General features: G+C 41.2%; 2 protein-coding genes across 11 annotated transcripts in view; one reads left to right on the plus strand and one right to left on the minus strand.

Annotated features, from left to right (window-relative positions):
- Window positions 1-20,710, plus strand: part of LOC134804104 (uncharacterized) — a 450,088-nt gene that overhangs the window by 259,918 nt on the left and 169,460 nt on the right. The window lies entirely within an intron of this gene.
- LOC134804031 (titin) overlaps window positions 1-20,710 on the minus strand; it is a 151,530-nt gene that overhangs the window by 106,313 nt on the left and 24,507 nt on the right. For all 10 annotated transcript variants that reach the window (XM_063776886.1, XM_063776890.1, XM_063776887.1 and 7 more), the window contains exons 2-20: window positions 18,139-19,801; window positions 17,174-17,403; window positions 15,690-17,054; window positions 13,569-15,425; window positions 13,344-13,487; window positions 12,603-13,004; window positions 11,988-12,386; window positions 11,507-11,902; window positions 10,617-11,417; window positions 10,278-10,529; window positions 7,677-10,180; window positions 7,400-7,594; window positions 5,835-7,242; window positions 5,447-5,734; window positions 5,131-5,362; window positions 3,238-3,409; window positions 2,961-3,147; window positions 2,290-2,620; window positions 626-1,958 (exon numbers count right to left, since the gene is read on the minus strand). In XM_063776886.1, coding sequence (XP_063632956.1) covers window positions 626-1,958; window positions 2,290-2,620; window positions 2,961-3,147; window positions 3,238-3,409; window positions 5,131-5,362; window positions 5,447-5,734; window positions 5,835-7,242; window positions 7,400-7,594; window positions 7,677-10,180; window positions 10,278-10,529; window positions 10,617-11,417; window positions 11,507-11,902; window positions 11,988-12,386; window positions 12,603-13,004; window positions 13,344-13,487; window positions 13,569-15,425; window positions 15,690-17,054; window positions 17,174-17,403; window positions 18,139-19,801 — 14,159 coding nt within the window. The remainder of the gene's footprint in view (window positions 1-625; window positions 1,959-2,289; window positions 2,621-2,960; window positions 3,148-3,237; window positions 3,410-5,130; window positions 5,363-5,446; window positions 5,735-5,834; window positions 7,243-7,399; window positions 7,595-7,676; window positions 10,181-10,277; window positions 10,530-10,616; window positions 11,418-11,506; window positions 11,903-11,987; window positions 12,387-12,602; window positions 13,005-13,343; window positions 13,488-13,568; window positions 15,426-15,689; window positions 17,055-17,173; window positions 17,404-18,138; window positions 19,802-20,710) is intronic.

Here is a 20,710-nt window from a genome sequence, read left to right on the forward strand (position 1 = left end):
TCTCGTGAAATGGATTGAATCATGAAAGAATTAATTTTTGACAACTAAATGTAATTTCCAACATTTAGATAAAATTTTACACAACGCCGCAATTAAAGTGTATACTTAATAACATGTAAGGATCAAATGACATTTGAGATTAAACTACAATACTACTACCTATTTCATTAGTAAACCTTATTAGGTATTCTATTAAAGTATATTTTGCAAATGCTATAAATTAAAATGTATGATTTGAAATAATAGTAGTTCTACCTGACATCTATAGGTACCTACTGTGCCTACGTGTATATTTGACTCTGACTTTCTAACCTGTAATGCTTTATTATTGTTGTCATTGTTTAATTGTATTTTTTGTTGATTTTATTGTTTACCATATAATAATATTAATAATAATTGTTGTAGCTTGTTTAGGTTTAAGTAGAAATAATTAGTTTTAAGTTTTTTATATCGTGTAATAATATTTTTTGTACTTCATATCATGTTATTCAATGTTAAATAAATAAATAAGTTAGTTAATAATTAGTAATTTCTATTACAAATAGAGTGATTGATTGATTCCTAGCTTGCGTCATACTATTATTACTAAATTTGATAAAAAAATAATTTTAGACTAAAAACCCACCTGAAAATCGGGAGTTTCCGGAATTTTAGCGCCTTCACGTAGCCATTGTATAGTTGGTTTGACCTTGCTTGTAATGACCGTCTTGAACTGCGCCGGCTGTCCCTCATTTACAGTGACGTCACGTAATGGTGTCAGCGTGGGCAAGGCGTCAGCTTGATCTGGCTGGGAAACTTTCAGTTTTGCAGCGGCAGTTATTCGTCCACCAGAATTAAAGGCCACACACTTATAATCCCCTTCATCTTCAGGGAAAGCCTCGGATATACGTAGTGTGTACTCGTCTGCTGCCCTAGACATTTGGAAGTACTTCGATGGTTTAATTAACTTATCTCCTTTGTACCATTGAACTGTAGGTGTCGGCTTTCCAATAATTTTGCAGCTAAATTCGATAGCTTGTCCCTCAGTAACAACTTTGTCTTTCAGCGGCTCGATCACTTCTGGAGGTGCATTTGCGGCTTTAGTTTGAGGTTTTGGTTTTTCTTTCGTGGCAGGAGCGTTGACGTAGCATTCGGCGTCGCATCTTGCTTCTCCAGCAGTGTTAATAGCTACGCATTCGTATTTTCCAGAATCTTGAGGATACGCCTCAAGAATCAGAAGAGTGTAGGTTCCGTCTTCTTCCAAAATTTTGTTTCTTATATCGGGTTGAACTTTCTGTCCATTTTTCAACCAGTAAACATCAATAGGTTTGGTTCCCGTCACCTTGGTGTCGAATCTCACTAGCTGACCAGAAGTCACATTAACGTTTTGGGCCGTCAATGTGAAACTGGGTGGGCTGATGCCACCTCGGCCTTGCCTTCTGCGTTCTTCAACGACAAGATTTGCACTGCATTTAGCTGTTCCGCCTCTGTTTTCAGCAACAGCAGCAAATACGGCCGAATCTTCAATGAAAACGCGTCTTATGATAAGAATAGACTTAGTGCTGAAAGTATGAATCTGAAAATCTGCCGAATTCTTGATCGGGAAGTTCTCTCTGTACCATTTGATGGTAGGAAGTGGATCGCCGTCGAACTCGACTTCAAACCTAGCCTGTTCCTGTTCAAATACTCTGCAGGGTTGCATCTTCTTGGTGAAAACTGGTGGATTGCTAGGCTTGACTGGACCTTCTACTACTCTTTCATGAGTTTGGCCCTTGTGTTCAACCTCAGTCGTCTCAGTGGATGTGATTTTACGGGTGATTTCTGTGTCACCGACAACCTCTCTCTGTACCTGTTTCTGTTTAGCTACGTGCACTTCCTTGCCGTGAACGGTTGACTCGGATGGATCCGGAATTCTCGGCTTTTGAACAACTTTCTTTTGCGTTACTTGTTTCTGTTCAACCACTTGTTCAGACTGCTCCCTGAAAATTTATAACATTTACATTTTTACTTTGATTAATCGCTTAAGATTTATAAGTAGGCATTGCTTAGGCCGCGGACTGGACTCAAGCGGCGCGCGGCACATCGACCGGCAAATCAATCGCGCGCCTCTTGCATCCAGTCCGTGAGAAAAATATTTATCGGACAATCGTTTTATAATAAATTTATTCTGTCCTAAGTTAATTTTCAGTAAGCCATATAAATATGATTTAATTTACTAATTAATGGAATTTTATAGCAATGAATCATTAAATACGGATTTGGGTACAGAAAAATACAACAAGTTAAACGCAAAGACTGTTTAAGACTTACAAAGTATCTTGATATTTCTGTGCCATTCCCTTAGCAACAGAAGCATTCACAACCTTCTCCCCGGGGATAGCGTACTGGTGTGTCGATTCTCTCAGCCTGCTTTCCTTTACAACTTGTTCATTCTCTAACTCTTGGAGTTTGTTGTAGTATTCCTCACTCTTCTTCTTCTTTACGGATTGTTGCCACTCAGTTTCGGGTTCTTTGTGCAATTTCGGCTTCAACTCGGGTCTATGGTCAATGGTGCCCTGGCGTTGCTGTGTATGTCTCTCTTCGAAAGTTTTCTCCAATTCGGTTTCAGTACGTTGATATTGTGTCGTTTCATCATACCAAGCTGTACAGAATCAACAAATCATGTTAGAGTTAATTTAGAATGTAGAGCAACCAATTTAACCTCAAGACATACCTCTCACAGGTGCCGATGGTAAGCCGGTAGAAGCAGGTGGTTTAGCTGCACTTTCTTTTAAGGACAGAAAAGGAAGGGCAAAGGAAAGCCAAAGGGTTTTATTTGTGCTTAAGCGGTCTGTAGGTGTGTGCGTGAGTAATGTGTGTTAAAGCGGCTAAGTCAATATAAAATGCAATATATTTTAACTCAAAGTAATTGGCATTGATATTAAGTAAACTGTAAGCTAATTTCGCATCCGTATTTTCCCTAAATATGGTGTTATACTCACGTCGGGGAGCGTTTTTCAAAACACCTCTGTAGTCATCGTGTCTCGGAATAACCTTAAGTTCACTTGTTGCAACCGCTTCGCCGGCTGAGCTTCTGGCAACCACTTCAATCTTTCCTGTGTCGTACTGACGCGTCTTTGGAATATCGAAGTGGTACATTCCATCATAAGTCAGCTTGTATCTTGATCCCTAACAAGCATATAGTAAAATATAGGTAAGTAAGTATATTACCTGTTAGGACTACTGTTTTAAAATTACTAGAAATTAAAAAAATCTTACGTTAACGATGGTGTTTCCGTTAAGAAGCCACATAACCCTCGGTTTCGGGTGTCCCGTAACACGGCAGCAGAATCTTGCCCACTCGCCTTCCTCGACTGTTACCGGGTCCGGACGACTGACAAACACTGGCGGAGAGCGGGCTTTCTCCATTTCAACTGCTTGCTCGGGAGCTCTGAAATATTGACTTAAATATATTATGCCGTATAGAGACACAAGTAGGTTAAAAGTGTTAAAACTATTAATTGTGACGTTTCATGGTCAAAGGTACCTTATGGCGGGTATGGAGTTATGCATACCCCAGTAATCTACAATAAATAAGCTATCGATAACACAAAAGATTAACCTCCTAACTTGTGTAGTTACAGAGATATTATTTTTTGAAAATAATGTTTTAAAATGAGCAACTTTACGATAGAGAAGTTTTAAGTTTAGCCACCTAAAAATCTATGTTCCTGAAGTAAGTTGTTTACAAATAATAATACCTTAGACTCCTGAGATTAAAAAACAGTTGCGACTTGTTCTGTAATATAAATAGAAACCTTTGATATCGACTGATTTATGTGTATACTAACCAATCTCTTGAAAATAAAGTTTTGTTTCATTTTCACGATTGATTGCAATGAGCTCTCAAGATTTAAAGGCCATAGTCGGTTTTCCATAGTAAGTTGGCCCTTAAACCAATTTGATTTGGGTTTTTTTTGTGAGTACCTCTTATCGTGAAGGATATTTTTTGCTGAGTATCAACATCCTACTAGTAACAGTTTTTGAATTATGATTTTTAAATTGTTTTTCTTTAATGTATTGTTTATCGGGAACTCTTCAAGCGATTTGCTTATTTTTTTTAAATAGTGTTCTTTACTTAGGTATGTATCTATACTCAAACATATACTCAAAAACAAATACCAGTATAAATAAAAGAAATATAAAAAAAAGAAAAAAAAGTTTAAAAAAATAAAACATTTTTTTATGTCGTGGTGAAGTAAGTAGTGACTTCTCTAATTTTTTTTTCTAGTCGTAGGCCAGACATTGGCCTACTACTTGCTTAAATATCAAAATTTTCCAAATGGTACTTCCTGTCAAAAATTAGCAATGTGTGTGGTCAAGTTCTGTACTCAATCGGTGTTTTTCAATGTAGTATAAATCGTCTATTTCTTATTAATAATATATTTTGGTTGCCATTGAAGACAAGCGGCTTTGAGGTTCGATGACCTCAGATATCCCCTATGGCAATGCGTCGGGTATTGGCATTTTCAGCAAACCAATGGCAGATTTATTGCATGCGACCAAACCAAATGAAGATTACTCTAGTTAAGAAAGACGAGAGTAACTTTGGTATAATAGCAGGCTACTTGGATTTCTAATGTCGGTCGATGTACGGTTATACTATTTGCTAGGCCCTTCGACCAGAACTGAAATTATCAAATTAGTTTTTCAGAATGCTAATACAGTTCTCTACCAAACTTCTTTTCCCGTATTGACTAGTTATTTTTGGGAATTTTCAATGACTTTTCCATAAGGTACCTTTTCTACTAAACTCTGAGACGACATTACTAGGCTTATAACTAACATATAACAAAAATAAAAACAGGTAAACAAACGTTAAGCATTAAGGTTTCAGATCACCCAATAAATTTTTTTTCACCTTTTTACAAAACATTTAATATCTCCGAAACTAGAAACCCTCATAAGGTACCTTTCCCCATGGAACATCACAATTTACACTCAAAACACAACCATCGATATGCAATCTTTGTTCTAAGAATGTATCCAATAGTTTCTTAAAATAAAGTTGAATGTGACAATAATTCAAGAGGTGCTGCTGCTTAAACTATGTACTCAAGACAATAAAAATAAATAACAGCATTAAAATAATTAAGAAATTTAATTACGTACACTTGCCACGACGCTTCCATCTCTCTGATTTTCTCAATACTCTTCATGTGCTTTGGTAGTTGTGAGTCGTAAACGATGCCAGGTTTGCCAGCGGTCTTGATTATAGCCCGGGTTTCATCCATCCCGTAGAGATTGGTGGCCCGACAGACGTATTCACCGCTGTCCTCGGGATACACCCATCCAAAATTCATTGCGACGTAACCGAAGTCGTAAATAGGTGCAAAGCGATTCTCTGCAAAAGGAAAATATGTTAGACGTAGCACATAAATACTTTTACACAAAGGCGTAAAGTTAACATGTCTTGTATTGTACTTACTATGAAGTAGCGGTTTGCCATTAAAGAACCATTCTACTTTCATATTAGGATCTCCAACAGGGGCCAGTTGGCATTCGAATTTTGTTGTCTCCATTTCAACTAGAGAAGTTTGGCTTTGAATCTGTGTCACAAATCGCGGAGGCTGTTTCTTATCAGCGTCGTACAAGTCATCTTCAGTTAAGAATATTTCAGACGTATACTTCTTGATTGTAGCCTCCATTTGAGTCAATGCTTCAGATTTCTTCATTCCGCGAGGTACTTGATTTTGGAGAATTATATCTGGCAGCTCTGAAATATAAATAACGTAATTAAATACCATTCTTGCACAATATCTTGTTATACCGCAGGTACATAGTGTTACAGAAATTCGCAATATTAGTACACTTACGTTTGCACGAAACGGTGCCCTTTGTGAAGTCTTCGCCGAAATCATTAACAGCTCTGCACATGTACTCTCCAGAATCTTCAGCATAAACATATAAAATGTCAAGCGACACAAATCCCATGTCGTACACGGTGCGGTATCTGTGGCCACTAGGTAACAGTTTACCATTGCGATACCATTCAATCCTTAGTTTTGGATCTTCTTTGGGCTCTACGCGGCATTCAAATCGTACGCCTTCTGATTCTTCTACGGTATGACTTTGGATCTGAGTAATGAATTTAGGTGGAGAGCTGATCACAGGCTCGTCTTTGGGAACATCGCTCACGCGACCTTTCTCGAGCTCTTTGATTTTCTCGCCACTCATGCCTTGTGGTAACTGCGACTCTAAAACAATATCGCGTTTGGCGCTGCATGTAATTCTTGCCGTAGTGGTGGCAGAGCCCCACCTGTTAGTGGCACGGCAGGTATATTCACCAGAATCACGTGCGTAGATATAATCGATATCTAGAGCAATAAAACCAAAATCATTCAGCATGTGTACGCGAGAGCCAGTTGCAAATGGCCTGCCGTTATGGAACCAGTCAATTCTCATTGTTGGGTCCCCAACAGGTTCTACGCGGCAGTCGAAGTGGATCGGTCCACCCTCAGGAACATCGACGTTATCCTTGATTTCCACAGTGAATCTCGGTGGGTTTGGTTTTTCATCTTCGGACATAATCTCCTCACGCTTGTGCAAAGTTTCTTCAAGCCTTTGAATACTCTCAGTACCTGATTTAAAATGAGATGGCAATTGAGGTTCAAGAACAATGCCTTGTCTACCCTTGACTTGCAGTTTACATGAGACGGTCGCCTCACCGTGACGGTTTGTAGCCTTGCAAGTATATAAACCAGCATCTCTCTGATAAACTCCGCCAACTTCCAGAATGACAAAACCGAAGTCATTGATGGTCTTTACTCTAGAACCAGTCAATAACGGTTTTCCGTTGTGGAACCATTCCACTCTCATGCTAGAATCATTAATTGGTACCAAGCGACATTCAAAGTGAGCTGAAGAATTCTCAGTCAAAATGAGATCAGAAGGAGTGGTTATGAATTCTGGCGGGTTTCCGCTCTCCACCTCAGGTGACATCGAGTCTACTGTGCCAGTGTATCCTTCGAGCACTGCTATCTTATCAATAGTGCCTTCCATGCCTTTGGGCAACTGCGATTCAAGGATGATATTACGCTTGCCTTGCACCTTCATAGAAGCCGTAGTTACAGCTTCGCCATAGTTGTTGTAAGCTCGGCATAAGTATTCACCAGAGTCTTCTGGATAAGTGGGCGAGATTTCTAGAATAACAAATCCGAAATCACAGAACGTCCTGAATCTCGAGCCAGCCTTTAGTGATTTACCGTTCCAGTACCATTCGACCTAGTAAACACGTAAAAAATGTTAATAAAAGACATTTAATAATTTTTAATATGCAATGCTTGCTTGTAGATTGCTTGATAAAAGGAAGTAAATTATGAAGTTCAAAAACGCAAACTAAAATTATATTCGATTATTACTAAGAGCTTAGAATACGTACTTTAAGGTTAGGATCATCAGTTGGCGTAAGACGAGCCTCAAAGTGAGCGTTTTCTCCTTCTCGCAGGTTTTCGATATTAGATAGAGGTACAGTAAATACGGGAGCCTTTCCTCTTTCCTCCTGAACATCGGTATCTTTCCTTCGTATCATCGAGTCTTCCAACGTTTGTAACTTTTCTAAGCCACCTTCCATGCCCTAGAAAATAAAAATCAAGTATAGACAAATATAATATACTTTCATCAATATAGTTACGTATGTATGCATTTAAATGACTTACCCGCGGGAGTTGCGAGTCCAAGATCAAGTTCTCTTTTGATGTGCATTTGAGCGTAGCCTTAGTTGAATCACGGCCCAATTTGTTGGTCGCAACACACTCGTACACACCAGAATTTTCTTCGTAGCAGTATAATATATCCAATATAACGATGCCAAAGTCATGGAATGTTCTATACCTATGTCCATGGGGAAGTTTCTTGCCGTTATAAAACCATTCAACTTTAAGGTCTGGGTCATCAACAGGTACCAATCTCGCTTCGAAGTGAGCACTCTGGCCCTCTACCAGTTTAGTTACGTCCTGAATTTGTGTGAGGAACTTCGGTGGCTCTGCAGACGGAGTGGATGGCGTTTGTTGCTGCGCGCCGTGTAAATTCTCCAACTCTCTGATTTTAGCTAGCGAATCAGGCTGCAAGCTCTCCAAGTAAACTCCGCTTCTACTGTAGCAACTAATTGTAGCTTTGGTGAAGTCCTCGCCATATTTGTTGTAAGCACGGCAAACGTATTCTCCAGCATCGTGGTTCTGCGTGTACGCTATGTCCATCACGACAAAACCGAAATCAGAAACTGTCTTGATCCTTGTAGAATGACGTAAAAGTTGACCATTGTGATACCATTCAATCTTCATGTCGGGATCGTCGACAGGTATTACCGTACATTCAAAATGAGCCGATTGCCCGTCTTTCAAGCCCTCGACATTTTGAATGTGTGTAGTGAATCTCGGTTTTTGTCCCTTGCTCTTATCTACGCACTCCAGTTTAACACTGATTTCAGCTTGTCCCCACTTGTTAGTAGCACGGCAAGAGTATGTGCCAGAGTCAGTAGTCTTGGTGCCTAAAATTTCAAGAACACACATACCAAAAGCGTATACGGTTCTTATACGGTGACTCGCTTCAATTGTTTTTCCATTGTAGAACCATTCGATGACCATCGTTTGGTCACCAGTCGGTATCAGTGAAGCTTCATAATGGGCAATCTGTCCCTCACTAATATCTACTATATCTTGGAATACCGTTGTGAATTCAGGAGCCCTTCCACTATCGTCATCAGGCTTCTGACCAGGTTCTCTTCGAAGAGAGTCCTCAAGGTTTTGAATCTTTTCAAGTCCTTCAGTGCCCTTTGGATGTTGTGTTCCTTCAATGAGGTTAGCCTTGCTGGTACAGAAAACGGTCGATGAGGTAAATGCTTCACCGTTTTTGTTGAAAGCCTTACATGTGTAAATACCACTGTCTCTTTCATATACATCAATTAAATCTAATGTCACAAATCCGAAATCACTAGTTAGTTTGAACCGCGAGGCCTGTTGTAATGCTTTCCCATTGAAATACCATTCAATTTTCAGATTAGGGTCATTCTTCGGTTCAACTTGACCCTCAAGGTGAAGTGATTGACCCTCGACTAATTGATGCTCAGCAGCCACAGGGACGACCCACTCGGGCTTAGGATAGTCTGCGTCAGGTACGGAGGATCGTCTACCCTTTGCTTGTCTGGCCTCTTCGGCCTGTTCTACGGCTTCCAAACCAGATTTGCCCTGAGGATGTTGTGTATCAAGGTAAATATGTTTATCTCCAGTACACCTCAAAGAACCAGATGTAGTAGCCGAACCCTTGCTATTGGTAGCCTTGCAAGTGTAGATTCCAGAATCTTCTTCGTACGTGTGTGTGACGTCTAATGACACATAACTGAAATCATGTGTTGCCTTGTTCCTGGTACCTGAAGGAAGTGGTTCATTGTTGAAGAACCATTCAATCTTCAGTGTAGGATCTCTAGATGGCTCGACATTGCATTCGAAGTGAATGTTATCACCTTCTTTGCAAACGATATTATTTAAATGCGAGATAAATACTGGGATCTCGTAAGTTGGCTCAGGAGATTCTGGTTTGGCAGCTTTAGGTTGCTCCAAGGCCCCAATCCTATCCAATGATTCAGGATGAAGGGATTCTCCAAGGAGCCAATGACGGTCTTCAATTTTAATTGACGCAGTAGAAACAGCCTCTCCCATTAGATTTGTTGCTTTGCATGTATAAATACCTGAATCGTCGATTCTAACACCATTAATGGACAGTGTCACTAGACCAAAGTCAAAGGTGCTCTTGATTCTTGAACCTGTTGTTAATGACACTCCATTTTTAAACCATTCTATCCTTAAGTTCGGGTCGGTGCGTGGTTCGACCTGAGCTTCGAGGAACACATGTTGACCTTCAACGAGTTTGTCGTAACTCTTTAAATGAGTAGTGAAGATCGGCGCTTGTTGAACACTGGAGTCAATAAACATTTCAGGAACCTTATTCATTGCAGCTTCTTTAAGTTGAATCTGTTCCCAAGATTCTGGGCGCATTGCTTGGTCAACAATAGTAGACTTTGTTTTAACTTTTAGGGACGTCGAAGACACTGTGCTACCCGCTCTATTGATAGCTTTGCACATGTATAAACCAGCGTCTGCCGCGACAACGGAATTGATGTCCAGAGTTACAAAACCAAAGTCATGCGTTGTACGGAATCTTGATCCTGTAAAAAAATACCACATTACACTAAACATCACCAACAGCGAACTACTTACTCGAATATTGTTATAATAAGTAATTTCTAATAAAATGCTACTTACCCATTTTAAGTTCAACACCATTGATGTACCACTCAAATCGAAGGCTAGGATCGCCTACTGGCACCACGCGCGCTTCATAGTGAGCATGCTGTCCTTCCCATAACTCCGAAGGCCCTGTGAGAACTTGAGTAAAGATAGGCTTTTCAAACTCTCTCTCAGGTTCATCAGGTCTTCTCTGTGAGGGCTCTTCAAGACGTTGAATCTTCTTCATACCCTCGGGATGTTGAGTTTCCATTTGGATGGCTGCCTTAGCTATAAATGTAAATAGTTGCGTTTTAGAAATCTGCAAATTTTTATACATAAATAAATAAACATCGTTTTGTTAAGTATTAGACTTACTCTTAATTTTCATGGCAGCAGTTGTAACTGCCTCTCCTAATAGGTTTGAGGCTCTGCACATGTACACGCCCTCGTCTTCGTCACGCACATGAGTAATAGTCATTGATACGTAACCAAAATCGTGGGTCTTAGTAATCCTGGAACTATCTTCGATGAGCTTCTCGTTTCTGAACCATTCCACCTTAAGAGTCGGGTCCCCGACTGGGATAAGGCGGCAGTCAAAGTGTGCTGTTTGTCCTTCTTGTATGTTATCAATGTTCTGAAGTGGCTGAGTAAATACGGGTCTTTGCCTTGTGACCGGTTCTGGAATTTCAGGCCGCTTGAACGGCTCCACAGATTCTAGTTCCCGGATCTTTTCGAGACCCTCGGGACGTTGTGATTCCATTATAATACTGCCTTTTGCGGTTACTGTCATGGATATGGCGGAGGTGCACTGTCCGAGAGCGTTAATTGCTTTTACAGAATATTCACCTGCATCTTCTGGCACACAGTGCTGGATATCCAAAGACACATAACCAAAATCAAAAGTGATATGGAACCGTGAGGCAGATTGCAGGGCTTTACCATTGTGATAAAATTCAATACGCAAGTTGGGATCATGAATAGGCTCAACCTGGCATTCGAAATGCGCAGTTTGGCCTTCATATACGTGAGTTGTTCCTCTAAGCTCAGTGACGAACCTAGGTATACTGATCGTGGGCTCTTCGATTTCCATCCTGGTGTGATGACCTTGTGCCTCTAATTGCCTGATCTTCTCAAGGCCATTGGGATGTTGAGTGTCCAGGATGATACTTCTGTGACCTGCAACGATTATTTATTAAGTGTCTGTTACCTTTATATAGCACTTCAAAGTTATACTAGGCTATAAACGCATACATATATAAACATACCTGCAACCTTCATAGTACAAGTGTTAACCGCTTCACCCAGCTTGTTGGTAGCTTTGCACATGTAAGTGCCAGAGTCTTCAGAATAAGTGTAAAGAATATCTAAAGCGACATAACCAAAGTCATGAGTCGTTCTATATCTGTGACCAGCTCTAATCTTTTTACCGTTAAGGAACCACTCGATTTTCAAATCGGGGTCGTTAATTGGCTCAACTCTGCATTCAAAGTGAGCCCTATCTCCTTCTTTCAAATTTTCAAGACTAGTTAGAGCAGTAAGGAATACCGGTCGTTGACCAGGTTTTTCCTCTTCAACCGCTTTCGGTCTCTCAAATCGTTCAAGTTCCTGTATTTTTTTCAACCTTTGCTCATCCAAGGTATCGAGGTAAAGACCAGCTTTAGCTAGAAAGAAGAAAGTTAAGTAAGCAGTGTACAGAATAAAGCATAAGTGAGAAGAATGATCATTATTAAACCTAATGTTACTTACCATCAACTTTTACCGAGCTCGTAGTAACTGCTTCACCGACGGCATTTGTAGCCTTGCACATATAAGTGCCAGTGTCTTCGGAATAAGCATAAAGAACATCAAGTGCGACATAACCAAAGTCGTACGTAGTCTTGAATCTGTGGCCCTGTGCGACCGGCCTGCCGTTGCAATACCACTCTACACGCATGGTTGGATCGTTGACTGGTGTAAGTGTTGCTTCCAGGTGGACTGGGTGGCCCTCGGCCACATGAGTATTTTTGAGTGGTTTGCCAAACTGAGGCTTCTCAGCCACAAAGCTCTCATCGCGGACGACGCGCTTATTTCTGCTCTCGTCCTCGAGGTATTGTATCTTCTCCAGTGCGCTTTCGTGTTGTGTGTCTCTGATTATAGATTCCTTAGCTGCAAGTTAATGGTAACAGAGGTATAATACTCGATTTTATGTATTTGAACATTAAGATTTTATGAAGTCAGTAAGGATGACAAATGCTGTGACACGATCAATCGATGTATAAATTTGAGCCCTAACAACGATATTTTTGTGTATTTTATAACAAATAGATTTATTCTTATCATCTATAGGGAACTAACCTATTTGGGCAATACGAGTATACTTACATTGAACGCTTAACTTGATTGAAGAAGTAGCTTGGCCCAAGTTATTGATGACTTTGCATGTGTACTCGCCAGAATCTTCACCGTATACTTGAAGGATGTCAAGTGCTGCGAAACCAAAATCATACGAAGTGCGGTAGCGATGACCACTCTGAAGGACCTTGCCGTTGAAGTACCATTCTACACGCATGTTCGGGTCTGGGTATGGCTCGATCCTGCACTCATAATGAGCGCTTTGGCCCTCAACTAGTTTTGAAGGTCCATTAAGTTGAGTAACGAATCTAGGCGCCTGGTTGATAGCAATATCAACTTCCTCTCTGCGCTGGTAACGGGTTGCGCCTTCCAGTTGTTGAATCTTTTCTAAGGCACTTTCATGTTGTGATTCAAATTGGAGTGATGCTTTGGCTGTAAAAGTAATTACAATCGTTAACCTAGTATTATTTTGAGATGATATCTTGAAATAGGGTTTCATCTACTGTCACTCTTGACTTGACTACTTAAGTCGTTGTTTGTTTCATTTTGTATCGGTTCGGATTGTTTGTTGTTATAAAATTTTAGTCAATTAAAATTATGTTTAAAATTTGATCAATGTAATGCAATGTTGTTTTCGAGTTCAATAATTTAATACTCTAAGAAGACTGTTAAATACAATTAAAATAAGAAACGAACGCTATACTTTACAGTTAAAGGACGTTCTAACAAAAGCAACTTTGCAAGTAAAACGAACAAGTGTATAATACTTACATTGTACGAACAATGTCGAGGATGTCACAGCCTCACCCTGCTCATTTATAGCCCGGCAAGTGTACGTTCCAGAGTCCTCAGGGTTAACGTATTTCATATTAAGAGCGACGTACCCGAAGTCATGCATTGTCGTCAAGCGGTTAGCTATTAACAAAAAGTAGTTTATGAATATATATGTTAACCGTATAGTGTACTAATAACTCTTATATACTTATAAATACTTACAAGCTTCGATAGGGACCCCATTGCGCAACCATTCAACTCGAAGTTTCGGGTCACCAACAGGAATAAGCCTAGCTTCAAAGTGTGCGGCCTGGTTTTCGGCTACCTTAATATCTTTCATGGGCATTGTAAATACCGGAGCCTGAGTTATAAATTCATCTTGGGCACTGTGCCTCTGGTATCTTGATGTATCTTCTAGCTGGTTGAGCCTACCCAGAGCTCCTTCATGCTGCGACTCCAAATAAATTGACTTTTTGGAATGTACAATAGCAATTCCAGAGGTAACGGCTTCACCCAGTGCATTGATAGCTCTGCAAGTGTAAGTTCCAGAGTCCTCTGGTAAACAAGACATGATGTCGAGAGCAACAAATCCGAAGTTGTTGGTCTCCGTGAACCTGGAACCACTCTTAAGAGGCCGGTTGTTATGGTACCATTCAACTTTCATGGTGGGATCAGAAACTGGAATCAATCTGCACTCGAAATGCGCACGCTGACCTTCCTTGATTTCAATATTCTTCAGCGATGTTGTGAAAATAGGTGCCTGGGTTGTAATTTCATCGACCATGTCTGATCTTTGATATTTAGTTCGGTCTTCTAGATGCTGAATCTGTTCCAGACCGGCTTCGTTTTGTGTGCCCCTAACAATGTCTGCTGTTCCACGGCAAGAAAGCCTACAACTGACTTCGTCAGTTCCGACATGATTAACTGCTCTACAGGTGTATACTCCGGAGTCTTCTGCAATTAAATCAATGATATCTAAGGCTACATAACCAAAGTCGTGAATTGGTCTGAATCGGTGTCCAATAGTCACGGGTTGACCATTCTTAAACCATTCCACTTTCAGATTAGGATCAGTTACTGGTTCCAATTTACACTCGAAGTGGACGTGATGCCCTTCTACGACATTTTCTATTGATTTGGGCTTAGTCACAAACTGTGGTTTGATATTAATAGTCTCGTCAATCATTTCGGACTTCTTATAACGAGAAGCATCTTCGAGGTACTGAATCTTCTCGAGGCCCGTTGGATGCTGTGACTCAAAAATAAGGTCCTTCTTTGCGATAACGCGTAGCGCACAAGAAGTAACAGCTTCACCGAGTTGGTTTGTTGCCTGACAAGTGTAAACTCCGGAATCTTCAGGATACACGCTTAACAGATCAAGAGCTACATAATCGAATTCATAAGCTGGTCTAAATCTGTGGCCAGTCTTAATAGGTCTGCCATTGCAGAACCAATCCACTCTCATGGTCGGGTCGCCAACTGGTTGCAATCGACATTCCAGATGTACGTTTGTTCCCTCAATGGTTTCAACATTATGTAGGGATCTTGAAAATTGTGGTGCCTGCATTACTGTTATGTCCTCTTGAACTTGCCTACTTCTGCGAGCAGCATCCTCGAGCATTTGAATTTGTTCGACAGCTTGTTCGTTCTGAGTGTCAGTCAGAATATCTGATCTTTCGATGACTCTTACCATCGCCGAGGTGTGAGCTGAACCTAAGTGGTTGACTGCCCTTACTGTATATTCACCGGTGTCAGTAGATGTAGCGTGAATAATATCTAGCGCCACAAAACCAAAGTCATAATAAGTCTTAAATCTGGAACCGACGGTCACAGCCCTTCCATTGTGGAACCATTCGACTCTCATTGTAGGATCACCCATAGGTTCTAATCTGCATTCGAGATGGATATTTTTACCTTCTGATACAGGCGCTGGGTCTGATAGCGGCTGTACGAAAATGGGTTTCGACTTTGAAATTTCTTCAATTTGATACATTGGTTCCACAAATTTGGACTCTTCAAGGTGGCGTGTTTTTTCGTATAGGCCACGATGAATACTTGATGTATCAATACTGGACCGTGCTGTAATAAAAAAAGTTAGTATTATATTTCAAATATTCTAATTTAAACTGTTGTGAGACTGAATAATTTTACGGTTTAGACTCACTTGCATTAAGTACGCAGTCAGTACGTGATACACGGCCGTCGTGAACGCTGCTCGCACTGTTAGTGCTTGAGAAAGGAGACCTAGACGCTTCGAAACATGTCGCGCGAGTGATACAAGTGAGTCTAAACCTTAAAATTATTCAATAATAATATTAATAAACCATATTACGGGTTACTTACTTTCTACTACCATTGAAGTGCTCAACTGAGCTTCTCCAGCAGCGTTGCGAGCTACAACAGTGTACGTTCCGGAATCTTCAGCTCGAACGCTGGATATATCTAACGCAACGTATCCGAAATCATGGTAAGTCTGAGTACGGTTAGCTTGTTTGATTTGCTTTCCATTGAAATACCATTCCACAGACATAGTCAAGTCACTCTGAGGCTCTACTCTCGCTTCGAAATGGGCACTTTGCCCTTCTACAATTTTATTTGTGCCTTTCAAAGGCCCAAGGAACCGAGGTTTTGGTGCTACTTTCACTTCTTCTTCAGATCGCTTCGTGTATCTGCTTGTATCCTCTAGATGTTGAATCTTCTCGAGACCTCCTGGGTGTTGCGATTCCGCAATGATATCTTTCTTGGTTACAATAGTGCAGTGGGCACTAGTGGTTGCCTGTCCGAGAGCATTGTAGGCTCGGCAGGTGTAATGACCAGCATCATGTACAGTCACTGATTTAATTGTCAGTGCTACATATCCAAAGTTGAAGAATGTCGTTATTCTCGAACTAGCTTCCACAGGACGTCCGTCCTTTAACCATTCTACCCTCAAGGTAGAGTCGCCCACCGGCTCGAGACGAGCCTCAAAATGGGCAAATCCACCTTCTTTAACGTTCAGCTGATCTTTAATAGGTGTTTTGAATTCTGGTCGTTGTGTACTTTCAGGTACTTCTTGATAATATTTAACATGTTGCTGTTGCTGATATGCTTCTAATTGTTCTGTTTTTTCTATATAGCGTCTTTGTTCCGGTATGCCGAGATCTGAGGTGACCGTGCTTCTTGCCGCTACTTTGATGGAAGCGGTGCTGACGGCTTCGCCCAGTTTGTTTACAGCTCTCACAGTGTACGAACCTGCATCTTCAGCCCGTAGGTGCATGATGTTAAGGGAGACGTAACCGAAGTTGAAGATTGACGTGATTCGCGAGCTGGCTGTAATCGGACGACCGTCTTTGTACCACTCCACTCTCATGTGCGGGTCGCTGACCGGCGTCAATTGAGCTTCAAAGTGAGCGTTTCTGCCTTCTTGGAGTTCACCAAGTTCTTGCAAAGGCCTGATAAATTGAGGCTTCTGTGAAATATTTTCTTCGACTGACTCTTGGTTCTGATATCTAGAGTAATCTTCTAATTGTTGAATGTATTGAAGACTTTCCGGGTGTTGGCTAGTCCTTTCAATAGTTGCTCTAGGTGTAACTTGCAACATTGCTTTAGTCTCGGCCATACCGGTTGCACTAACAGCTCGGCATGTGTATTCTCCACTATCTTGAATGTTAAGACTGAGCATATCTAGAGAAATGTATCCAAACCTGAATATTGACGTGAATCTTGAACCTGGAACAAATTTATTATGTGTCAAGAAAAGGAACATCAAGAAATAAAAACAGTAGAATTAATATTAATGACTCATTTACAAAATATATCGCAAAAGACTCGAATACTTAAATACTTACTAGCTTCGATACTTTGTCCATTCCTCAACCATTCTATCTTCATCGTTGGGTCGCCAACCGGTTCTATTCTCGTTTCAAAGTGAACCTTGCCACCTTCCATCTGTGTTACACTCTTCAGTGGCACGATAAACTGTGGTGGAGGATAAACTCGGTCTTCCTCACCCGGAGGAACGTAAGGTCGTGCCCTTTCCACGTGCCTTAAGTAAATAATCTCTGGTCCAGGAGCAGGCCTAGAAATAAATTATAATGGGAGAAATAAATATTTGGCAAAAAATTCATTTTTGGTACAAGCTTTTATAGCTCACTGTACTTTTTAGGGTTCCGTACCCAAAGGGTAAAACGGGACCCTATTACTAAGACTTCGCTGTCCGTCCGTCCGTCCGTCCGTCCGTCCGTCCGTCCGTCCGTCCGTCCGTCCGTCTGTCACCAGGCTGTATCTCACGAACCGTGATAGCTAGACAGTTGAAATTTTCACAGATGATGTATTTCTGTTGCCGCTATAACAACAAATACTAAAAACAGAATAAAATAAAGATTTAAATGGGGCTCCCATACAACAAACGTGATTTTTGACCAAAGTTAAGCAACGTCGGGAGTGGTCAGTATTTGGATGGGTGACCGCTTTTTTTTTTGCTTTTTTTTGTTTTTTTTTTTGCATTATGGTACGGAACCCTTCGTGCGCGAGTCCGACTCGCACTTGCCCGGTTTTTTCCACAAGCAACTAATACTCATCGAGACAATTCTAACAACACCAATCACAATTAGTTTGTGTTGTTTTATTACCAAGTTCCCATGGCCACCTCCATGGTCTCCATCATCAGATCAGCTCCATTGCATTGAGATTGCATTGTCATCTGGTTTACATTATGTAATTTATGTATGCAAATTTTCAGCTCAATCGGAAATCGGGAAGTGGATCAAATGTAGCCTCCAAGACGTGCGAACGATTTAATAGTTATACTTACTCTGGTTCGATTATCCTTGTTGGCCGCGGCAAGTGCAGACGCTTTTGTTCGGGCGGAGGCTCCTTCGGAACTTCCACATAGAGCCTTGCCCGAGTGGCGGTGGAACCTGCGACGTTCTGGGCGGTGCACTGATACCATGCCGCATCCGACGCCTTGGCTCGAGGAATGTCCAGTGTCGAGGTTCCACCATCGGTATTAATTCGTAATTCTGGATTGGGTATAATCGGAACGCCGTCCTTCTGCCATGTGATCCGCGGTGTAGGTGTGCCAACTGCTCGTGCATTCAGCGCCACAGGTTCGCCTTCACGTACGCTTAGCGTGCTGAAACGCTCGACGAACTTGGGGGCTACCACTTGCTCCTTCTCGATGACGTTCAGTCGGCACTGGAAGGATGTCTCGCCGCTCTTGTTGCGGGCGACACACGTGACTACACCGCTGTCACTTCGATCGACGTTTGTAATCATAAGCGCATGATTACCTGACTCGTTTACTAATATCTTATGATTATAATCGTCTCGGATTTGTCTATCGTTAATGAACCACGTGACTTCAGGGTAAGGTCTGCCCGTGACGCGGCAATCGAATCGCGTCAATTTCCCTTCTGTTACATCTCGATCTTGGCAGACCTTTACGAATTGCGGAGCGAGAGCTTTCTCAACTATTTCTACTCTTTCTTCAGTCTCTGTTTGCTGAGTATCCGTAATATATTGTGATTTGTGATCCTGCACGTAAGTTTCTTGTGGCGATTCTACGGCAAGGTAAGCTGATGTTACAATGCATCCATTGGGGTTTTCAGCCAATAATGTGTAGTGGCCCGAATCAGACTTTTGCGTATTCTTAACTCTAAGTGTGGTTTGGTTATGTGTAGTTATGATTTCATGTTTGTTCGAGTTAACTAGCCTCTGCCCATTTCTGAACCACGTTACCCGTGGCCTGGGATTGCCCGACAACTGTACGTTGAACTGGGCGTCGGCCCCTTCCTGGAGTTTTGAGTTTCTGGGCTTCTGAGCTATCTTTGGTGGGGCAACGGCCCCTAATGTTCTATCGATTTCGGTGTTCATTTGAATATCACTTTCGCCCACGTATCTTTTGGTGATAGTCTCTCTGAATGATACTTCCCTCAAGAGTCTATATTCGAACGTATCTACTTTGAAATCTTCTGAAGAGGAATAGTCAGAAGTGCCGTTAGTGTAAGCCACTTTCTGAGTCTGTCGGGACTGCTCGGATGTGAATCCTTGCGTGCCGTAGGATTTGTGCTCGACGCTCTCACTAACGTGTCGATAACTCTGCTGCTGGGAGGCCTGCTGTGCGGGCATTGCTACGCCCTCGGGCTGGATGTATACGGAGCAGATAGCTTCGCCATACTGATTGCGCGCTGTACAAGTGTACTCGCCCTCGTCGCCAGGCCCTATCTGCTTGATAAGTAACGACACATCACCTGTCTGTTCGTTGTAGCTCATACTATATTTGTTACATTCTACCAATGGTGCTTTCTTTCTCGTCCATGAAACTACTGGCGTAGGATTACCCCTAAGTTTTCCTTCGAATTTTGCATTACCGCCTTGCGCAAATCTCGCATTTTTGAAGATTTGCTCGAATATCGGCGGCGAGGGCTCACCGGGTCTGCCTGAAGTGATGGCCAACTGGTCTCCAGCGCTCTCCACTGCAACAAAAGAGAAATCTCTAATAATATTTTTGCTATCGGATTTTACAACATGGTGATCAAGGAGCATGATGATTAGATGATTCAAGTTGCAACAGTCGCACACAAAGCAGTGAATAAATATATTAAATATTGACTTCGCCTCGCTTGCTCTGGCTAATTGAGTACATATGATGAGATGTTTACTAATTAATTTGAGGTAATATCTTACGAATTACCAAACTTAAAAGTAACATCGTCTGTAGTAGGTTAATCGAATGAGATAGGTAATTATAATAAATAAAAAAATATAAATATATATTTCAGCCTATATACGCCTCCCTGCTGGGCACAGGCCTCCTCTCATGGGCGAGAGGGATTGGGAGAGGGTTTGGGTACTTACAAAACACACAATAATTATCAAAAGAAGATCTTGCGTAATAAACTCAGATAATATGGTGCTCTCAATTAAAAAATATCAAGTTGTCATCAAAAGAACAATAGTTAGTTGGTTTAGCAAAATTATTTTTCACATCACCTATTCGAAAAAGGGCTTTTTCTTCCCCGCTAGGAGGGATCAAAGTGGCACTTTTCTTCCCTGCTAGGAGGGATCAAAGTTGTACTTTTCTGTTCTAGGACACGATTTTTTCTTTCTTGCATACTATTTAACCCGCATTCCGCACTTGAAAAGTCTAATGTATCGTAATATTTGTTACAGGTTGCAGCAGGTGCAAAATGCAGGTGTAAAATCATCTTATTTCAAGATAGCAAGTTCAGCCAGTATCTACCTGAGTAATCGAAAGCAAAACGAAAAATCAACATGTACTTACTTAATGAACAATAGTTGAATGTATTGCGAGGGAGCAAAATTCAATACTTCGTCGAGAGAACGCTATTGAATCCTAAGCCTAGCGAGTAAGTGGAACCACA

The sequence above is a fragment of the Cydia splendana genome, chromosome Z (assembly GCF_910591565.1).
Source record: "Cydia splendana chromosome Z, ilCydSple1.2, whole genome shotgun sequence".
NCBI lineage: Eukaryota > Metazoa > Arthropoda > Insecta > Lepidoptera > Tortricidae > Cydia > Cydia splendana.